The sequence below is a fragment of the Astatotilapia calliptera genome, chromosome 7, assembly GCF_964374335.1.
Source record: "Astatotilapia calliptera chromosome 7, fAstCal68.1, whole genome shotgun sequence".
NCBI lineage: Eukaryota > Metazoa > Chordata > Actinopteri > Cichliformes > Cichlidae > Astatotilapia > Astatotilapia calliptera.
In genome coordinates, this window is record NC_137428.1 from 39163371 (window position 1) to 39180875 (window position 17505).

Below are 17505 nucleotides of genomic sequence, written 5' to 3' on the forward strand. Positions count from 1 at the left end.
TATTAATTAATAACAGCTACAAAGTGACTTATTTTTATTGATTTGTCTTAAATTTGAGCCTAAAACATCTTAAAAAAACATATTTTTTTAATTTAATTTCCTGATTCATCCACTATGTAGCTTCATTATGTCTCATTTAAAAATTATATTAGCCTACAGTGCTTAATGTTGTCTTATGTCAAATATCAAACAGTGACTGCTCTGTGTTTGTCTCCACCTCGTGGTCAAGTAAATTTCCTGCAAACCTCCTCACTCCTTCACCTTGAACCACAACAGATGAATGTTCTGGAAAAAGTCAGAGACTTTCTTTTTCTTTTTTAAAAATTTCTTTATAGATTATTAATCATTTGATACAGTCTCTGGTATTATGATAAATGGACTGGTTAAAGCACTTCATATGCTGTCACAGGGACTGTCATCTATGGAATAAGAGCACTTTTGTGATTGATCTGATGGTCACTAAACCACTGAAGAAATACAAAATACTCTTTCATAGTCCGAGAAGCAGATTTTGTGCCGAGTTACAGGAAACAAGATTCACACTGAACAAACTGTGAGAACTTTAGATTTTTAATTTCAGTGTCACTCTGTGGAAGAGCCTAGCACACTATGTCCAACATATTATAATCATTTCAATGTATAGTATAGTGAATAAGTTTAGAAAAGGTGCTGTCACTGAGTGAAAATCCAGAATATTTCAAGGCTGGGCTTAGATCCAGGTAACATCTCTGATCACACTGCTCCAGCCTTCCAACTTCATCAATAGCTCGATAAAATGGAACTCAGGATTTAATCAAATCCAAATGTTATACCCTCAAATCGACGTTAAAGGTCACAGTAAAGGTAGAAAAAGCTCAGAAATGAGTGTGTAGTTGTTTTATAGCTCATGTTTATATACATACACTGTGTTGAGATATCTGCCTGTGTAGTTATAATCAATAAAAAAAACACCCACTCTGACCACAGGAAATAACACGTATGGATTTTATATTCATACAGTCTGACGATATCATCACATTGACACTGAGGTGGAATCTCTGACACTGAACAAACTCATGTGGAGTTTTTAAAGGAGAGACTTTACTGAAGCATGCGAGAGGTTAAGAGCACTTGGTAAAATACACCAGCATTAGTGATGCTACACACAGACAGGTGACATTTGTTACATGGTACAGGTGAAACAGATGGACGAAAGGAAAAGCAGCAGTAAGAGGCCGAATCAGAGATGGAAACGATGAGCAATGAGGACAGAAATCTTTAAGGATCACCAGATTATACTGAGTTATTTAAACGTTAAGCTTTGGTTACTACACTAGAATTTAAAAAAAAAATAAAAAAATAAGTCATAGAAAAAGGCACGCATCAGTCATGAAGGCAGTGAACAGTCAGTGAGTGGTGTCATCCACTCGGCTCTTTATATATCACATAAAATAAAAATTACACAACTTAAACAGAACAGACACAAATAAATCCACCAGAGACGACTGGAAACACGTTAAAAAGATCTGAGAATGTCCTTCACAGAATACAGTTTGGTGATTACAGGAAAAGTGGCTCAGCGCTTTAAAAACCCACTAAAAGCTTCTCGACACGACACAGCAGCAGCTTCATCGTCATGCATAAATAGCTGAAAGTGACAGTTGTGAGGGAAGAGGGTCTAGTTGTGGTAGAGGCGTATGCGCTGGGATATGTTGGCCCGGCACAGAGGGCAGTTCTGCAGGGCATCGCTACACACCTGACAGCAGCACACATGACCACACGGCAGGAAGATCACCTGAGACTGCAGAGACAGGAGAGACAGTGAGTAATCTGAACTTTGAAGCCATCTTTCAGGCTGTCCTGGTTCTCACCATCTTGAATGAGCCATCAGCACTTCCTGTTTCCTCTGCACCCATGCAGGTGGAGACTGTTATTACCAAAATACTTAACAGTGGAAAAAACGTAAAAACTAACACCTCTCATGCCAAAAACTGCAGTTCCTCTAGTGGCCACACAAGGCTCCAAAAGCGTGTCAGTCCCATTGGATCTTATCTGAAGAACAGTTTGCATTAATAGGGGCGTGGCCTCTTTGACAGACAGGTGGATGGCCACACAGGCAGTGTAGCTGCTTGGCTTCACCTCAGCTAACTGGAGTCCCTGAACTGGACCTCAGGACCATGTTTGTGCTGTTGGAGCCTTTTCAGTGCAGTTAGCCAATAATAGGGCTGCTGTGAGGATGCTGTACCAACAGACTGACCGAGAAGCCTGAGCTCCAGTTTTGGTGAATAAAACTTGTTAAGTTTTACTGCCATTTAAGATCAGATCAGAAATGAGGGGGAAAAAAATCAGAAAATCCAGGTTTCAGAGCACAATGGTTCAGCGTTCATCCTGATAACACCTCCTCCTCATTTCTAATGCATTAATGCTCCCAGCAGCAACACTTGTACTAAACCTCAGTAAATCATGTTTGTATAACTGAGATCATGCCTGTCAGTCAAACTTGTCACTTTGCCCCTTTATTAAAACCCCAAACAGTTTTTTATGCTAAAAACGTGTTTTCTGCTCTCAAATCTGACATCTGATCTTATAATCTCATTGAGACTAAACTCATGACCATTTTAGCATTTCTTACCCCGGTCTCCATGCAGACCACACAGTCTGAGCTTCCCGGCCCTTCCACAGGGCTAGGTGCTGACGGGGTGACGGGGGTCCCCGGGGTGAGTGGTGGGCTGGGCATTTGGATGTTTGAGGTGCTGGGAAAGAACGGAGGCGGGGAAGGAGATGGCGCAGAGGGGGTGACTTCCACTTCCGCCTCCTGCTTGGTGACTTTACAAGGTCCTGTAGAGGAGGAAACGGATCACGTCACTTTCCACATGCTAAACACTGAAAATCTAACATCTCTGTCCCATTAAACAGTTGCAGTGTGTCAGTGTTACAATGTGACTAACGCTCAGCTGTGGTGTGATGTGTGGACTGTACCTTGAGGCTGGCGTTCCCGGGCCCAGTTCAGAAGAGCTTTCTGGATTCCTGCTTCACTGATGCCCAACTGAAAACAAAGAATTCCATAAAGCTGATGATTTCATAAACCTGGATGTGACATGGCACCATGGATCCAAAAAAACAAAGCTTTAAAAGTTACACTGAGATGATCTTTAAATGCAACATGATCCAGTTGGAGAATAGAAACCTGCAGATGGCTATGTCAGCTACTCAGTGACAAAGGTGAATCAAGACACCATTCACCTTCAGAGTAGAGACCATCAAAACAGCACCTCCCTGTTTTTCTAATTTTACCCGATTTATGAAAATAACAACATCAAATGTATAGTTTAGTCTGATCTGTCAAAAGTAAGAATCTGTCCAAAACACTGCTGGATCCAGAGCCAGGCTGAGCCCTGTCTCTGGTAACAATCTCATCTTTAATATTCAATAAGGCAGAAGTAGTAACTAAATAATGGAGTGAAATAAACCAATGTTCTGTTTCATTACGCTGGAGATTGATTATTTGATGTTGATGTTCATACAGATGCTGGTGCAGAAACTAGACCTGGGCCAATCAAATGGCTTCCAGTTAATATGACAGATAATCAAGATAAACATTTTAAAAAATAAAAACAAAAAACAAATCGAGCAGCCCAGACAGAAACTTGCGCTGCAGACGCACCTTCTTGAGGTCGGAGGAGCTCATGTGGTGAAGCGCCTCGGTCGTCACTCGATGATGAGCCAGGATGGGCAGGTAGTGCTGAGCGGACAGTTTGCACAGCAAGTTCACCAGCTCCTTCTCCACACCCGCTTCCTGCAGAGAGATTACAGCTTTAGGTGGGATGCCACACTCTGTTTCCAGATGTTGCAGATGTTCATCTGTGCTATGTAACCTGCATGCGGAGTGACAGCGGCTTAGCGTCCAGCAGCCTCTGGTACTGGATCATCCAGTAGTTCTGCTGGTTGGACTCAGACTTCAGCTCCATCTCAGCCTGAAAAACACAACATGGGTTTTTGTTTATCCTCAGAACAGGAAACACAAACTCTACAAACAGGTATAAAGTTTATTTATAAAGTAGTTTTCATAGACATCTGGTCACAAAGCCATCATAACAACAAAAGGAATAAAAACATTAAAATATAATAGAAAATTAAAATGCATTTAATTGCAATACAAAATGTAAAAGTTAAAACTGAATAAAAGAAAAGAAACCAGAAATGTATTTGAAAGAAACAGGATTGTGAAACTGATTTTTCATGAGAGTTGAAGCTCGAAGAAGAATCAAATATAATGAAAAGATCACGAACGCTGGACTTGTGAGAAGGTAGAAAGAGTTTGACTGACATTTATATAGTTCAGGAGGATCAATAATCACACAATACCCAATCAAGATCATTGATGGAGAGATAGTGCGAGATAAACGGTTATCTGTTCATCCGCTAAGGCTTAAAAGACGCACACAGCAGAATGTCATCAGTATAGAAATGATTAAAAAAATGTCAGAAAATGACTGAATGACACCACATAAAGGAAGGATGTACAAAGCAAATTCTATTGGATTCAGCACTGAGAGTTGTGGAACTTCTTCATCTTATACTGGGACTTGCAAGACCTGCAGCCTTCATCATCTCTCTGAAACAACCTGTTTGAGCTCCTCCCCCTTTAGGCCAACTTTCTTCTGACTGGCTGCCTCTCACAAACAGAGGGTACAAGTTGACTATGCTGAGCCCATTCTGTTTCAGGTCACTATATGAAACGGAGTACTAAGAGTAGACCAAAGCCTTGCTGTATGGAAGCTGACCTCATTATTTGAACCTTAATGTTTAATATGAACACCCACCACAGGAAGTGGAGAAACATGACAGGAAATTAGGAGAAGAAGAACAAAACCGCCACGAGATAATTCCTCACCAGAACCTGCAGCAGCTCCTGCTCTCGCTGGTCTCTCTGCTTCAGCAGCTGCTGCAACATGTCGCTGAGCGCCGTGCGCTGCTCCACCAGAACTTCCTGCACACAAACACACACAAATGGAGTGACGTTACACACACATCATTATCAGCTGTGGGCAGTCAATGTTTGTTAGTACTAAGGTTTATTTATTCAACATTACAAAAACTTAAATTTAAATATTACACAAAAAAAATTGGATATCAAATTCAAAAGGCCATGCAGGACTCGAGTGCAATGTTATAATAAAATACCATAGAAAAAATGCAGTGTGACTCCATCGTTAAAAATAAGTAAATAAAAAAGAACTAATATGAATGAGTTAATATGAATCTTTTCCTCCGCACCAAAGCAGACAGCAGTACAACCAACAGCAGTCGCATAAAGTAGCAGCACACACGTGACTATACACAGCAAAAATACACAACATGAAACAGTTTCATCAGTTTACTTTTGTCAGCATAAATCACACCGTTTGAGCTGTACTGTATTAAAAGCTGTCTGCTGCTGACAGAGAGGTGGTCCTGAGGAGGTGCAGAGCAGTTCATCACCATGTCATCAGCATAAAATCCAAGTTTGTACTTGTCTTATATGACTGAAATTATTTACATATAAAATAAATAGCAGTGGTCCCAGAACTGAACCTTGGGGAACACCTTTTTAGTCTTGCGTTTGTTTGTTTTTTGATAACCCTGCATTGACAGTTCTTTGCATTTTTATTGATCGCAGCTCGATCAGTTAAAAGGACTGTCTAATGTTGGCTGCCGTTTTGCTTTTAAGCTTTCTTCCTGAAACCTCACTGGTAGCCAGTTAAAACCTTAACAGTTTGTTTACTGTAGTTGCCTCTGTCACTCGTTTTAAGTCGCACATTTAAAGCTGCTGATCGTTTTCTTGAAATTTTGAACTGCTGCCATGAAGCGATGACATGGAAGTGAAAATAAACATGGGAGGGCAAACAAAGAAGGCGGTGACACCCACCTGCAGGTTCTCAGCATCCAGATTGCGTCTTTTAATCTCCAGTTTAGTCAGCTGCATTAACTCACCCTCTATGAGATGGATCTGAGGGACAGTGGAGAAGCAGACATGAGGCAAGCAAGGAGAGGGGACATGCTGCCGAGGCTATAATAATCTATGAGAAGCAACTTAAACTGGACATCTTCATTACTGTTAGGATGAGTAAGATGAATCTGATTATGAGCAGATTGTGGGAAAAAGTAAAATGACGTTAATGCCCAGTGTCTTTTCATTTTCAGCTATTTTTTTTTCCTTAGACTTGAATTAACTGAGTTTTTTGGACCTCTGGCAGAAACGAGCTGTAAAAACAAAACAAAGCAAAATAAAAAAACAAATAAAAAAACAATGATGCATCGTCACCGACCTGGTTACGGATGTACCCATGAACGGCGTCTTTTTGGAGCTGCAGCGCCTGGAATGCTGCCTTCTGCATCTCCTCCTGCAAAGACAACCATTCAAGGCAGGTCACCGAGGTGGGTTACCGAGTCCAGCAGCTTTAAACAGAGTGGGGGTTTGATTTCTACTCATCCTACCTCCTGTAAGATCTGGGCGATAGCTTTGGACTTGTCCAGAACTTGGAGGCACAGCATCTTGTCAAACTTCCTGTCTAAATTCTCTAAACTGTTACATAAGGAGAAGAGATTACAACATCTTTCCAAAAGCTGTCACAGGTCTCCCTGTTTATGGTTTGTGTATATGTGTGTTTCTGACCTCCTGCAGGCCTCAGTGACCAGGCTCTGTCTGCGGTAGTCACTGGCCTCCTGGAGGAGGCTCATGGCGCAGCTGTCAGACAGCATCTTCTGCATGGCCGCTAAAAACAGAGAGCAAGGAGAGGGGAAGAAAACACCACATGAGGAGCATGCTAGCTACGTTTTTGTCTTTTCCAGCTCTATGTTTTCATTCTTAGAGTAGCTTTGCATGATTCAGACTTCAAAATAATCCTTCTTTATCTCACACTTTAAGTATCAACTTTCCATACCTGAGATGACCATATTAGGGAGATCCCCTCTCTATGATATCATACAGAGCCAGAGTAGAAAAAACTGAGTAAAATTATGTGTTTTAATGCCTGAATGAGACAAGCTCTATACCTGCCACCTCCTTCTTCCTCAGTGAGTTAGCTTCTTCCTGCGTGATGGTGGTCAGATGTTCCATACGGATCCTGAGGGGAAAACATTTTGTTTCAGCATTTCACTGCAGACTTACAGGAACTTTCTATAACTTCCTGTGTTTAAAACGGCTAAGTCCTAAACAGGATGTGAAGAAACAATCACTGTGACTTTATCAACAAAACATCTTTGTAATGTGTTGACAAGATATCAACTGAAGTCCAACTAGGACCACGCTGTACCCTCATGAAATATCTCACACAACTACCAGCACCTCCATCACAATACAGCATCGCCACTGGCTTTGATGGAGTCAGATTCCAGACAGGAGCAACGCAGCAACTCACGATCTGTATTCCATTAAGATCAGAATATGAAAATCAAGCCCTCCAAACTGGTTTGTAAAGTGTTCTTTTGTCCTGCTGTTTTTTTTTTTTTACCCTCCCATCCCTGAAAGCACTTTATGCATCTCCTTCACAAAGTGCTCCAGAAATAGACAGCTAAGTGGGAAACAATTGGATGAGTGCTGCTGTGTTGTAGAGTCTTATTTCTCTTCCCTGTGTGTTATGGATCATTGGTCAGAACACTCACCGATCCTCCTCCATGGCTTGGAGGAACTCTGCACTCTTTTTCTGCCTGCAAGGATGCAGATGAACACACTGCAGTTAGCACAGACTCATCAGTGGAGACGCCATATTTAAAGTATCCGCAGAAACCCCTCCTTCAGACCTGTTGTTGTCCATCAGCAGGCTGCTGATGCGACTGCTGATGTTGTCTTCAGCTTGTCTGACTTTCTCCAGCACCAGTTGCCTCTCAGCCTCCTGAGCTCTCTGCTGCTTGCTGACGCCCTGCTCCACCCTCTCCTGCTCCTAAAAGGCACACAGAGCATATAAAACAGGCAATTTTAGGAATTACACACAGAATCATCATCATCAGGGATGATTCGGTGTTAACAGAAAGAAGGAGCTGACAATTAAACCTATCAAGAAGACTTCTGGGCGGTTGTTATTACCTGTCGGACTGAGTTGAGGATGTTCTCCTTGTTGGAGTTTTTCATCATTACAAGCTGGGTATGCTCCCTTTGCTTCTCCTCCAGGTGCTTCTCGAAGGCCAACTTCTCCTGCTGCTTCTGCTCCTGCAGGACATACAAACCAGTCAGAAAACTTTCAAACTTCAGCTGCTCAAACACAGGTTTCACTTTATTCAGCTCATGTAAAAATAATGCAACACCTCTGAACAGAAAGCCTTATCTGCAGATTCTCAGCCCTCTAAATAATAACTACTGCTACAGTCTGCAGCCAGTTTCCACAATAATAAGCTAAAAAAAAAAAATAAATTCTGTGGGGACAGAACAAGAAATTGTAATAAGAACAAATAAAATAAGAATATTTAATTTCACTGAAACAATTAAAACACAAAAAAGCAGCAAAGGAACTACAAAACTTATCAGAGTCTAGAAATGGAAATTAAACTGGGACCTAAAATCGAACCTTGTGGTGCACCACAGTAACGCTTCAGTTGAGAAGTTGGTGGTCAAAAAAGTTATTTTCAGAAGACAGCAGGAAATCAGATACGTGTACTGTCCTTTATGGCACCTCGTGTTTGAAACTGACCGAAAAAAATTACATCAAAACTGCTCTCTGCTAGGAGAAGGGCTTTTGTTCTCTTTGTGTAATGTACTCAAAAGTTCGGTAAAAGCTAGTAGTTGTGTTGAAAGATGTGCTATAACTTTGTTCTTCACCCTGGTGTTGCAGAAAAACGACACAGGAAATATTAAAGAAAACTTGTATGCCTGAAAGAAGTAGAAAAGGTACTAGATAAAACTAAGATATTAAAAGATGTTGAAGAAAAATGAGGAATGTCTTGTCACCAACCTTTCTCTTCTCGTAGTCACTAAATTTGTTCTGCAACAGAAAAAGAGGAAACACTGAAAGACACTTGTAGTATCTCACACAGAAATCCATAAACGTATCAAAGAAGCTGGTGTTCGTGTCCTCTACACACTCCACAAGAGAAAGCTGTACCTGCCAGGCCTCATCCAACCCATCCAGGCAGTCGGAGCTCTGCCTGCCGCCGTCGCTCTCCAGCACCGGCAGGAGGTACTGAGAGGGTGGGCAGTACTCCTCTCCCAGCTCTGGAAAGCAAACCAACCAACCAGTCAATTCACCTTCATGCTGCCCAAACCACAACAATCATACAGCACATTTTTAGTTTACACCGTGATGTGACACAGAGAAGCCTAGATATTAAAACTTCTAACTTGTGCCAAAACAACAGTTTTGGTCTCTATAGATGGGTTCCACCTTAATAACTGCTGTTCGTTAACCAGGAGGGCATATGCAGGTCTTTTGAGTTCATAAGCCTCCTGATGCTACGGTCAGCAAAGTGTACAATGCTGTTAAAGTGGTGGAGCTGCAGGCTGGACCAGGAATTCTCACGGCCTGATTAAAACAACATGAGGTAATGCCAAGATGAAAGTCGCTGCCTCAGCAGAAGTAACCGCACACATACGAGAGAGGGAGAAGTGAAACAGTAAAAATACACATGCATGTTCTGATTTCAGATTCAGTGTCTGTGTTCGTGTCAAATCTGTGAATTTTACTGAACTCTTTGTAGAATTTATTGCCGTTTGTTTAGAGTAACTCTGTTGTGGAAGACCTGAAGCTTTTTTTTTTTGCCTTTTTTTGCCTTTTTCAGCTTTATTGACAGGAAAGCGGAAGGAGAAAGAGAGGGGATGACATGCGGCTAAGAGCCACGGGTTGGTTTCGAACCTGGGCCGGCCACTCTCAGCCATATCTCTCGTATGGCATGTGACCGCCCGCTCAACGCACTGAGCTAAACCGGTGTCCCGGACCTTAAGCTCATCTGATGTTTTTCTACAACATTTCTTTTATATGCAATATATTGTAAGCATCTGAAATCTTTAAACTAATTATTCACGTTCCATTCATGTACAACACCATCAGTTCAAAGACAAAGTCATAGCTTTGTCTCTTTTTCTGTGACAGGAAGTTAAAAACATGCAGACCGGGCACCCAAAGCCAACCGATATGATCGAGGTGTAAACCACATTCACACAGACGTGCTGACGCTAACTAGCGAAGGAAGAAGTCTACTGCTGCCAGAGCTGCTAACATTAGCCACACTCGGCTCATATCACGTTTACATGAACGTGCTGTTACACCAAAGGCTGCACAGTTCCTGCACTATTTAAAAATATCAAAGTTTTTCCTTTTAAGACCTTTTTTAAGACGTAGTAAATAAGAACTAACACAGAGTCGTGTGGAAAAAAATGTTGTATTTTTAACCCTTTTTTAAATCCTTTTTTTTAAACCAGTTTTTTTCTTTATACTGGAAATTAGAAACAAACTCCCTGCTATCTTTCCTTTTTTTCTGTGCACTTCTGCATTTTGAACCGAACAACAAATCAGCATCATCATCTGCTTACCTCATCTGTGACGCGGCACGGGAAAACACAGAAAGACCAACATTTTCATTTCTTGTTTCCTCAAATTTAAAATTTCAAGATTAATGTGTAAAAACAGATTTATTTATTTATCATTATTTATTTTCTATGAATTCTGAACAGACTGTGCCTTTTTTATTATTATTGTATCACTGATGCAAATAGATAAATACTCACTTGAAGCATGTTTAGAAAAGATTAAACTTCTGATAAAAACTTCACTGTTGTTACAAGAAACCATCAATCGATTACAATTTAGTCTGCGTCATCGCCACAGGCTCATTATTTCCAACACAGCAAAGAAGCATCAGCATCTGCGCCCTATGTGGTAAATCTAAGGAGCTACTACATCTCAGTGAGCCAGTAGGAAAGGCAGCAATCAACAGAATTCTCACCTACAGTTTGAGGAAATAAGACATTTTAAGATTAATTTTCTTGACTGTGATCTCAGACAGGAACCCTGTAGGTTTACGTTTTTCTGCCGTTAATCAACAAATAAATGAGTGACCACGAGCGGCAAATCCTACCCGTGCACAGGAAGCGTTGGATGCTCTCTGTTCCCTCTGTGCACACAGACGAAGGTGGGAAGGACATCATGGCAGCATCAAGGCTAAAACTCTGTCACAGAAACACACACACACTTATAAAACACCAGTTTGTTTTCAGCCTTCCTGTAGGTCTGAATCAGTGGACACCTCACCTCTAAGGTGCGGATGTAGGCCAGCGCTTTGGGAAGCGTCACAATGTTGTTGTCACTCACATCGAGTGTCCGCAGGCTGCTCAGAGAACCAGCAGAGGACGGCAGCTCAGTGAGGCAGTTTCCTGTTAGAGAAAAAGAAAATACACAACTAGCTTCTTGTGACTCATCTCGCTTCAGAGCAAGCAAGCAGGAAGCATCGTACCCTTTAAATTAAGAGTCTGCAGGAGGCACAGGTTCCCGATGGAATCTGGCAGGGCCTTCAAACGGTTCTTCTCCACATTCAGGATCTGACAGAAGAAGAAAGACCGCAGGTGGATGCTGACGACATTTATTCACACTTACTTCCCGTATAACTGGAGAGCAGGCTTTACCTGCAGCGCCGTCAGTTTCCCGATGTCCTCTGGCAGAGAGGTGAGTTTGTTCTCATGCAGGTCTAAAACCTTCGGAGGGTCACAGGAGGGTTTTCTCAGAAAATAAATCCAGCACTAACATCTGCATGCTAACTCTAACAAACTCTAAGGTAACACAGAGTTAAAAACGATGATGAGCTATGAGCCTCAAGCTGAGGTACACATTCGAAATGCAGTACGTTTAAAAACAAAAAACGAGAGAAACACCATCACCTATGAAGAGGATATGATGATGTCACAGGGTCCCAGGGCTTACCTTTAATGTAATGAGGGTGCTGATGTCAATGCCTTTGGGCAACAGATGCCGCAGCTCGTTGTTGTGGAGGATAAGTACCTGAATGAAAGAAACAGAGGTAACATTTTCATTGCTCTATCTGCTGTTAGTCTGTGAGGGTTGGCCAGTCAGAAGAGAGATAGCTAAAAAGAGGAGGAGCTAAAGCACTAGTTGAAGCTCTAAGTTCTGGAGTCTGAGGAATATTGTGTGTGAGATTTTTTGCAGAAACTCTTCACTGAGTAAATAAATATCAAACCACTTAAAAGCTCTGCAACTCTGTCTCACCTTCTTATGAAGCACTTTGCTGATGGAAAAGGCACTCGAGGGGGCCTGTGATGTAACACACGAAAACATTAGCTGTAGCCAGCACAATTTAATCACATCTTAGTCAATCTCAGGAAAAAAAATGGGATAAAAGACTCAAAGAAAAGAATGAAAGAAAAATGCTGTTCTGTTGATGGTGGCACAGCTGGAAGTAATCTCTCAGCAAAAATAGCAATAATAAAAACACAGTTTAGCTCCAACTTGGCTTTTTTTTTTTTTTTTAATAGAAGTCGAAACTGCTAACTAATCGATTCACATTGTGACTCATTAGTGCTCCCACTAATGACTCCCTGCTCTCTTCCATTTCTCTTCTGTTTGCAGAGTTTTTCCTTTGTTTAGGATAGATTAGGACTTTTTTGTCATAACACATGTATAAATATATAAAATATATATGCAGGGTAACGAAATACAATTTGCTTCTAATCAGAAGTGCAAGAGCAGTAAGTGCAATAAGAGCAGATTATATACAGATATGGGTAGTATAAAAGGTGGGAATATTGATGAACAGATTATCCACAAATAGGTTAAGTAAACAGATGTTCATATAGCTATACAGAGAGCAAAAATACTAGTAGTTTAGAAGTATTAGTAGTTTGCTAACATAACAGAAAAAGAGAAATAAAGGCTACTGTTACTCATCAGGTTAATGTGTAAACCACAACACGATGGCTGTCAGGGATCAGTGCAGCTTTCCTCTCACCTCTGACAGCCCACAGGCTGAGATGTCCAGGATGTCATCAGCACCAGCTTCCTTAGACTGAGGAGGATAACTAAGAGTAAGCGGGTGGATTTGTGATAGATACGTTAACACTAGCACCAGCAGCTTCTTCTTCTTACCCGGCACAGCTGATACTCGAGTCTCTTCTGGCAGTCCTCGCTGGGCTTCCTCTTCCTGAAGAATAGAGGCATCCTGACCCCGGGTGTTTTCCTTCCTGTTCCCTCCCCCTCCACTCAAACAAGAGTCACACGGAGGTCTGACGGACAGGTTGGACAACCCTGACCACACCACCTGCACTCTAGGAGAAGCAGAGACATGAAAGACTAATCAGATAAATATGAATTTAACTTGTATCACAGAAACACAATAAGCTGTAGTGTGATTACTGAATGATTTAAAGGGAACGATTCCACTCATTTACAGCACTACATTTTTATCCCGGGACTAAACTATTTATGGTTTAGTTTAGGAGGTATATGAAGCCTTTCAGCTCACTCTCTGTCTGAGACAAGCTGTTTTACCCCTAAAGCCTTCACAAAGCTCTGTGTAGGTGTTAAAGGTGTTTCTGTAACTATGGATTACACTCCTCCTCATCCCACCAGTGTTCAGAGGTGAACAATCGCAGATTTCCAATGTATTCACACAAGTAACATTATTAATATGTCTATTACAATGCTCAGAGAAATTAGAACACTTAAATCACCCATCCATCCATCCATCCATCCATCCATCCATCGATCTTCATCCGCTTTATCCGAGGCCGGGTCGCGGGGGCAGCAGCCTAAGCAGAGAAGCCCAGACCTCCCTCTCCCCAGCCACCTCCTTCAGCTAGTGAAGGAGGTGGCTGGGGGGGGGGACACCCAGCTGGGGGGGACACCAAGGCGTTCCCAGGCCAGCCAAAAGATATAATCTCTCCAGCGTGTCATGGGTCTGCCCCGGGGCCTCCTCCCGGTGGGACATGCCTGGAACACCCCACTCAGGGGGCATCCTTGTCAGATGCCCGAACCACCTCAGCTGGCTCCTTTCGATGTGGAGCAGCAGCGGCTCTACTCTGGGCCCCTCCCGGATGGCCGAACTTCTCACCCTATCTCTAAGGGAGAGGCCAGCCACCCTTCAGAGGAAGCTCATTTCTGCCGCTTGTATCCGCGATCTCGTTCTTTCGGTCACTACCCACAGCTCATGGCCATAGGTGAGGGTAGGGATCGACCGGTAAATTGAGAGCTTCGCTTTTACACTCAGCTCCCTCTTCACCATGACGGACCAGTGCAGCGGAGTGCAGCGGCCGCATCACTGCAGCCGCAGCCCCAATCCATCTGTCGATCTCCGGCTCCCTTCTCCCATCACTCGCGAACAAGACCCCGAGATACTTGAACTCCTCCACTTGGAGCAGGAACTCATCCCTCAGATTTGGAGGTGCTGATCCTCATTCCCGCTGCTTCACACTCGGCTGCGAACCGTTCCAGTGCGAGCTGGAGGCCCCCGCCCGATGAAGCCAACAGAACCACATCATCCGCAAAAAGCAGAGATGAGATTCTGAGACCACCATATATATATAGATTCTATGAAAAGTAAAATGCCTCAGTGTTTTCACAGACAGTTCAATGTGAATGCGAATGCAGCTGCAGTAAACAGCACGGCCCCTTGGGCTTACACTTACACATTGAAGCAAATGAATACAAATTCAAACTAAAATTACAAAATTATGTTTTACTTTTTAAATTCATAAACAGCTACACTGATTTACATTGTATATAATGGCATTATTTGGTTTATTTATTGACTTATTTGTTTATGAATAGACTTTAAAGACTTGGTTGCTCAGTTCATTCCTAGATGTTTCACAATGACATATGTGATCTGTATGATCGCAGTCACGGGGAGCTTGGTGTATGGATTTTCCCACAGCTGAAGGCCCTTGTGGGTGTGGCTTTGGGGAGGGGAACGGAGGATTACCGTAAACTGACATGACGTTAATCAGTAGAATTAGAAAAAGATAATAAACCTCAGTAGACTTTAAACCTGATGACAACCACCTTTAACCCACCTGTGCTCACCTTTTGACAGCCGACAAGTTCAGCTACACTAAACTGTGCTGACGGATAAGCTAACATGCTAAAAGATAACATTAAACTGTAGCCTGTTGGAGTGTGTCAACAGCAGGAAGTGGAGTCAGAGTAATGTCAGGTTTCAAACTCACCGTGTGATTATTACAGTCTCTCCTATTCTTCGCTGTTCTCAGGATAAAAATGTTTAAAGGAAGCTCCGATGTTCGCTAACATGTGAAGTAGCTGGTCCAGTTAGTCGATTTTAACTATTTAGATCTGAACTCCTCCCCACTTTACCCTCGTAGCTCATAAAAATGAAGCCATACGGTAATATTTCCACTCAGATCGAATGAGGCTGACTGCTGCTAACCTACACGAGCTGATTAATGCAATCAAAACAAACAGTTAACTGCATTTTTCTTCTTCTCCGCCCCGTTACCGGCTCCAGCGTGATAGCAGGAGCCTGTCGCCCCCTATAGTTCACACTGCGCATGTGCACATAAGTCATATCAGGTCGCACTGCCGCTGATATTTCAAAGAGTGGTGTAGACTTCTTGTTTTTGCTTTGCTCCCATCTTACTTACTTAATTATAATAACTGAAAAAGGTGTTTGATTATGCAGATTTTCAGTCATCCAGTTTAGGGCGGTCTTATGACTCCTATGAATTGCATACCTGGGACCCTCCACCTTTTGTCTTAAAAATGAAGACTCCTCTTGGAGGAGATGTGAAATATCTTTACTAACTTAAACAAGCCCAGGTCCTTTCCTATTTAAAGCTCCCACAAAAAAATTAGTCTGCGCCGAAGATTCAGGCTAAATTTGGCAAAAGGGCATTCAGATCTAAAAACATTTTTAAACAGCCCGAAGGCTGAAAATGCTGCGTCTGAATATTTGTTACCTCTGTTTTTTGGCCCGATAATTTAGAAAACACGCTCCTTTAAGGTAGTGCAGCTTCTTTGCACTTACCCCGCACGTGAGCACTTTGTCCAGCAGGGGTCGCGCTAGGCACGTTTATGCCACACCGAACGAAGCCCGGCTGTTTGCATGTGGCAGTAATTATAATCTCAGAGGTGTGCTCTTAAAGCATGATGTTTTTGATTGTGGTTTTAAGCCTCACCCTCTCTGCATGCTTTATAACTCCACTGACTAAACACACCTGGTCGGTTTAATAAAAATATTAACATAACCAGATAACCTGCAGACCTGAACCCGAGCAGTGTTTATCACAGCCCTCTGCAGGTGTGATGTATGACTCTGAACCCACAAGAGGCGCCCGCGCAGCTATAAATAACCACATAATTAAAGGTGTTGACAGGGAACTGACACTGTGGTTAGAGCTGCTCTCCCCGGAGCCCCCCTTTAGTTTAAAAAGCTTCACACACACTACAGATCCCCCCCTCCAACAACACTAGCGTCCTCAGAACAGGATCATGTGTGGGCTTATTACCAGAGGAGGTGTTACATGTGAGGCTTGTCATGGTCTTATTGTGCATATACTAATGAATCTTCAGTGAAGGAGGGGAGACTTTTAATCAACTTAAAGTCAGAAATTAATTCCAAAGGTTCATAATTACCCTCATCCATAGACTGTATATAAAAGACAGGTGAAACGAACTTAAAATAATAATAATAATTATAAATATAACAGACATGCAGTTTACTTCCTTACTAATTTATTTCACTTCTTCATTTCCTTCCCTCCTTCCTTCTTTTCACTTTCATCCTTAAATCCTTATTTCTCTTGCTCCTATACCGTCCTTCATACTTTTCTACTTTTTCTCCTTTTTCTCATTCCCCCTTCAAACTTTCCTTTCTTACCTTGTTCCCAACTTCCTTCCTTCCTTCCTTCCTTCCTTCCTTCCATATTCCTTACTTTTTGAGTCCGTCTGTCACCCTTTCTTCCTTCCTTCTTTTCTCTTTCTTCCTTATTTTCCATGTTCCTAATTTCCTTCCTTCATTCATTCATTACCTGTTGCTCTTTAATTTTTTCCTCCCCTGGTCCTTTCCATTTGAACTGTAATTTCCTTAATTTTTAACATCCTTTTATCCCTTCTTCCTAAATGCCTTCCTTTCTTCCCCTTAGCATCCTTCTCCATTCCTTCTTATACTTTCCTTCCTTCTTTGTTTCTTGGTCCTCTTGGACTCCTTTTATTTCAGGATTGGCTCTTCACATTCGAACAATAAATTAGAAACACGCCCATTAAACTACATAAATACATAAATAAAATTAGATTTAAATAAATATTATAAATAAATCTGGAGCAGAAAGCCTAACTCTTTAAGTTAAACTGATTTGAGTTATTTATTGATTCTGTTTTTATTTAGTAATAAATCCCTGTTGTTGTAAGAAGAATAATTTCTCTCTTGAAGCAAAGCGCCATGTGAATAAACGACTGTTTGCAGTCACAGTCAGGAGATAATTATGGCATATTTAGATTTTAGATCAGCAGTCATCCATCTTCCTGACCACAGGCAGGAACCACGCCCATTTCGTGACGCAGAGGAGGCGTGGCCTGGCTGGTTTAAATTGGGGAG

At 42.0% G+C, this 17505-nt stretch overlaps 1 protein-coding gene across 1 annotated transcript; it reads right to left on the reverse strand.

Moving 5' to 3' along the window:
• Nucleotides 1-970: 970 nt before the first annotated feature.
• On the reverse strand, nt 971-15444 carry lrsam1 (leucine rich repeat and sterile alpha motif containing 1). Its single transcript, XM_026174574.2, has 25 exons — nt 15122-15444; nt 13044-13222; nt 12907-12963; nt 12168-12212; nt 11865-11942; nt 11570-11638; nt 11401-11485; nt 11199-11320; nt 11026-11116; nt 9057-9166; nt 8907-8936; nt 8045-8167; nt 7762-7901; nt 7624-7668; nt 7015-7085; nt 6635-6734; nt 6457-6544; nt 6288-6362; nt 5888-5968; nt 4874-4969; nt 3855-3953; nt 3644-3775; nt 2959-3025; nt 2612-2817; nt 971-1780 (listed from the first exon to the last, which is right to left on the reverse strand). The coding sequence occupies exons 2-25, from the start codon at nt 13113-13115 to the stop codon at nt 1658-1660; spliced, it is 2205 nt and encodes a 734-aa protein (XP_026030359.2). The 5' UTR covers nt 13116-13222; nt 15122-15444; the 3' UTR covers nt 971-1657.
• Between the last annotated feature and the right edge of the window lie 2061 nt (nt 15445-17505).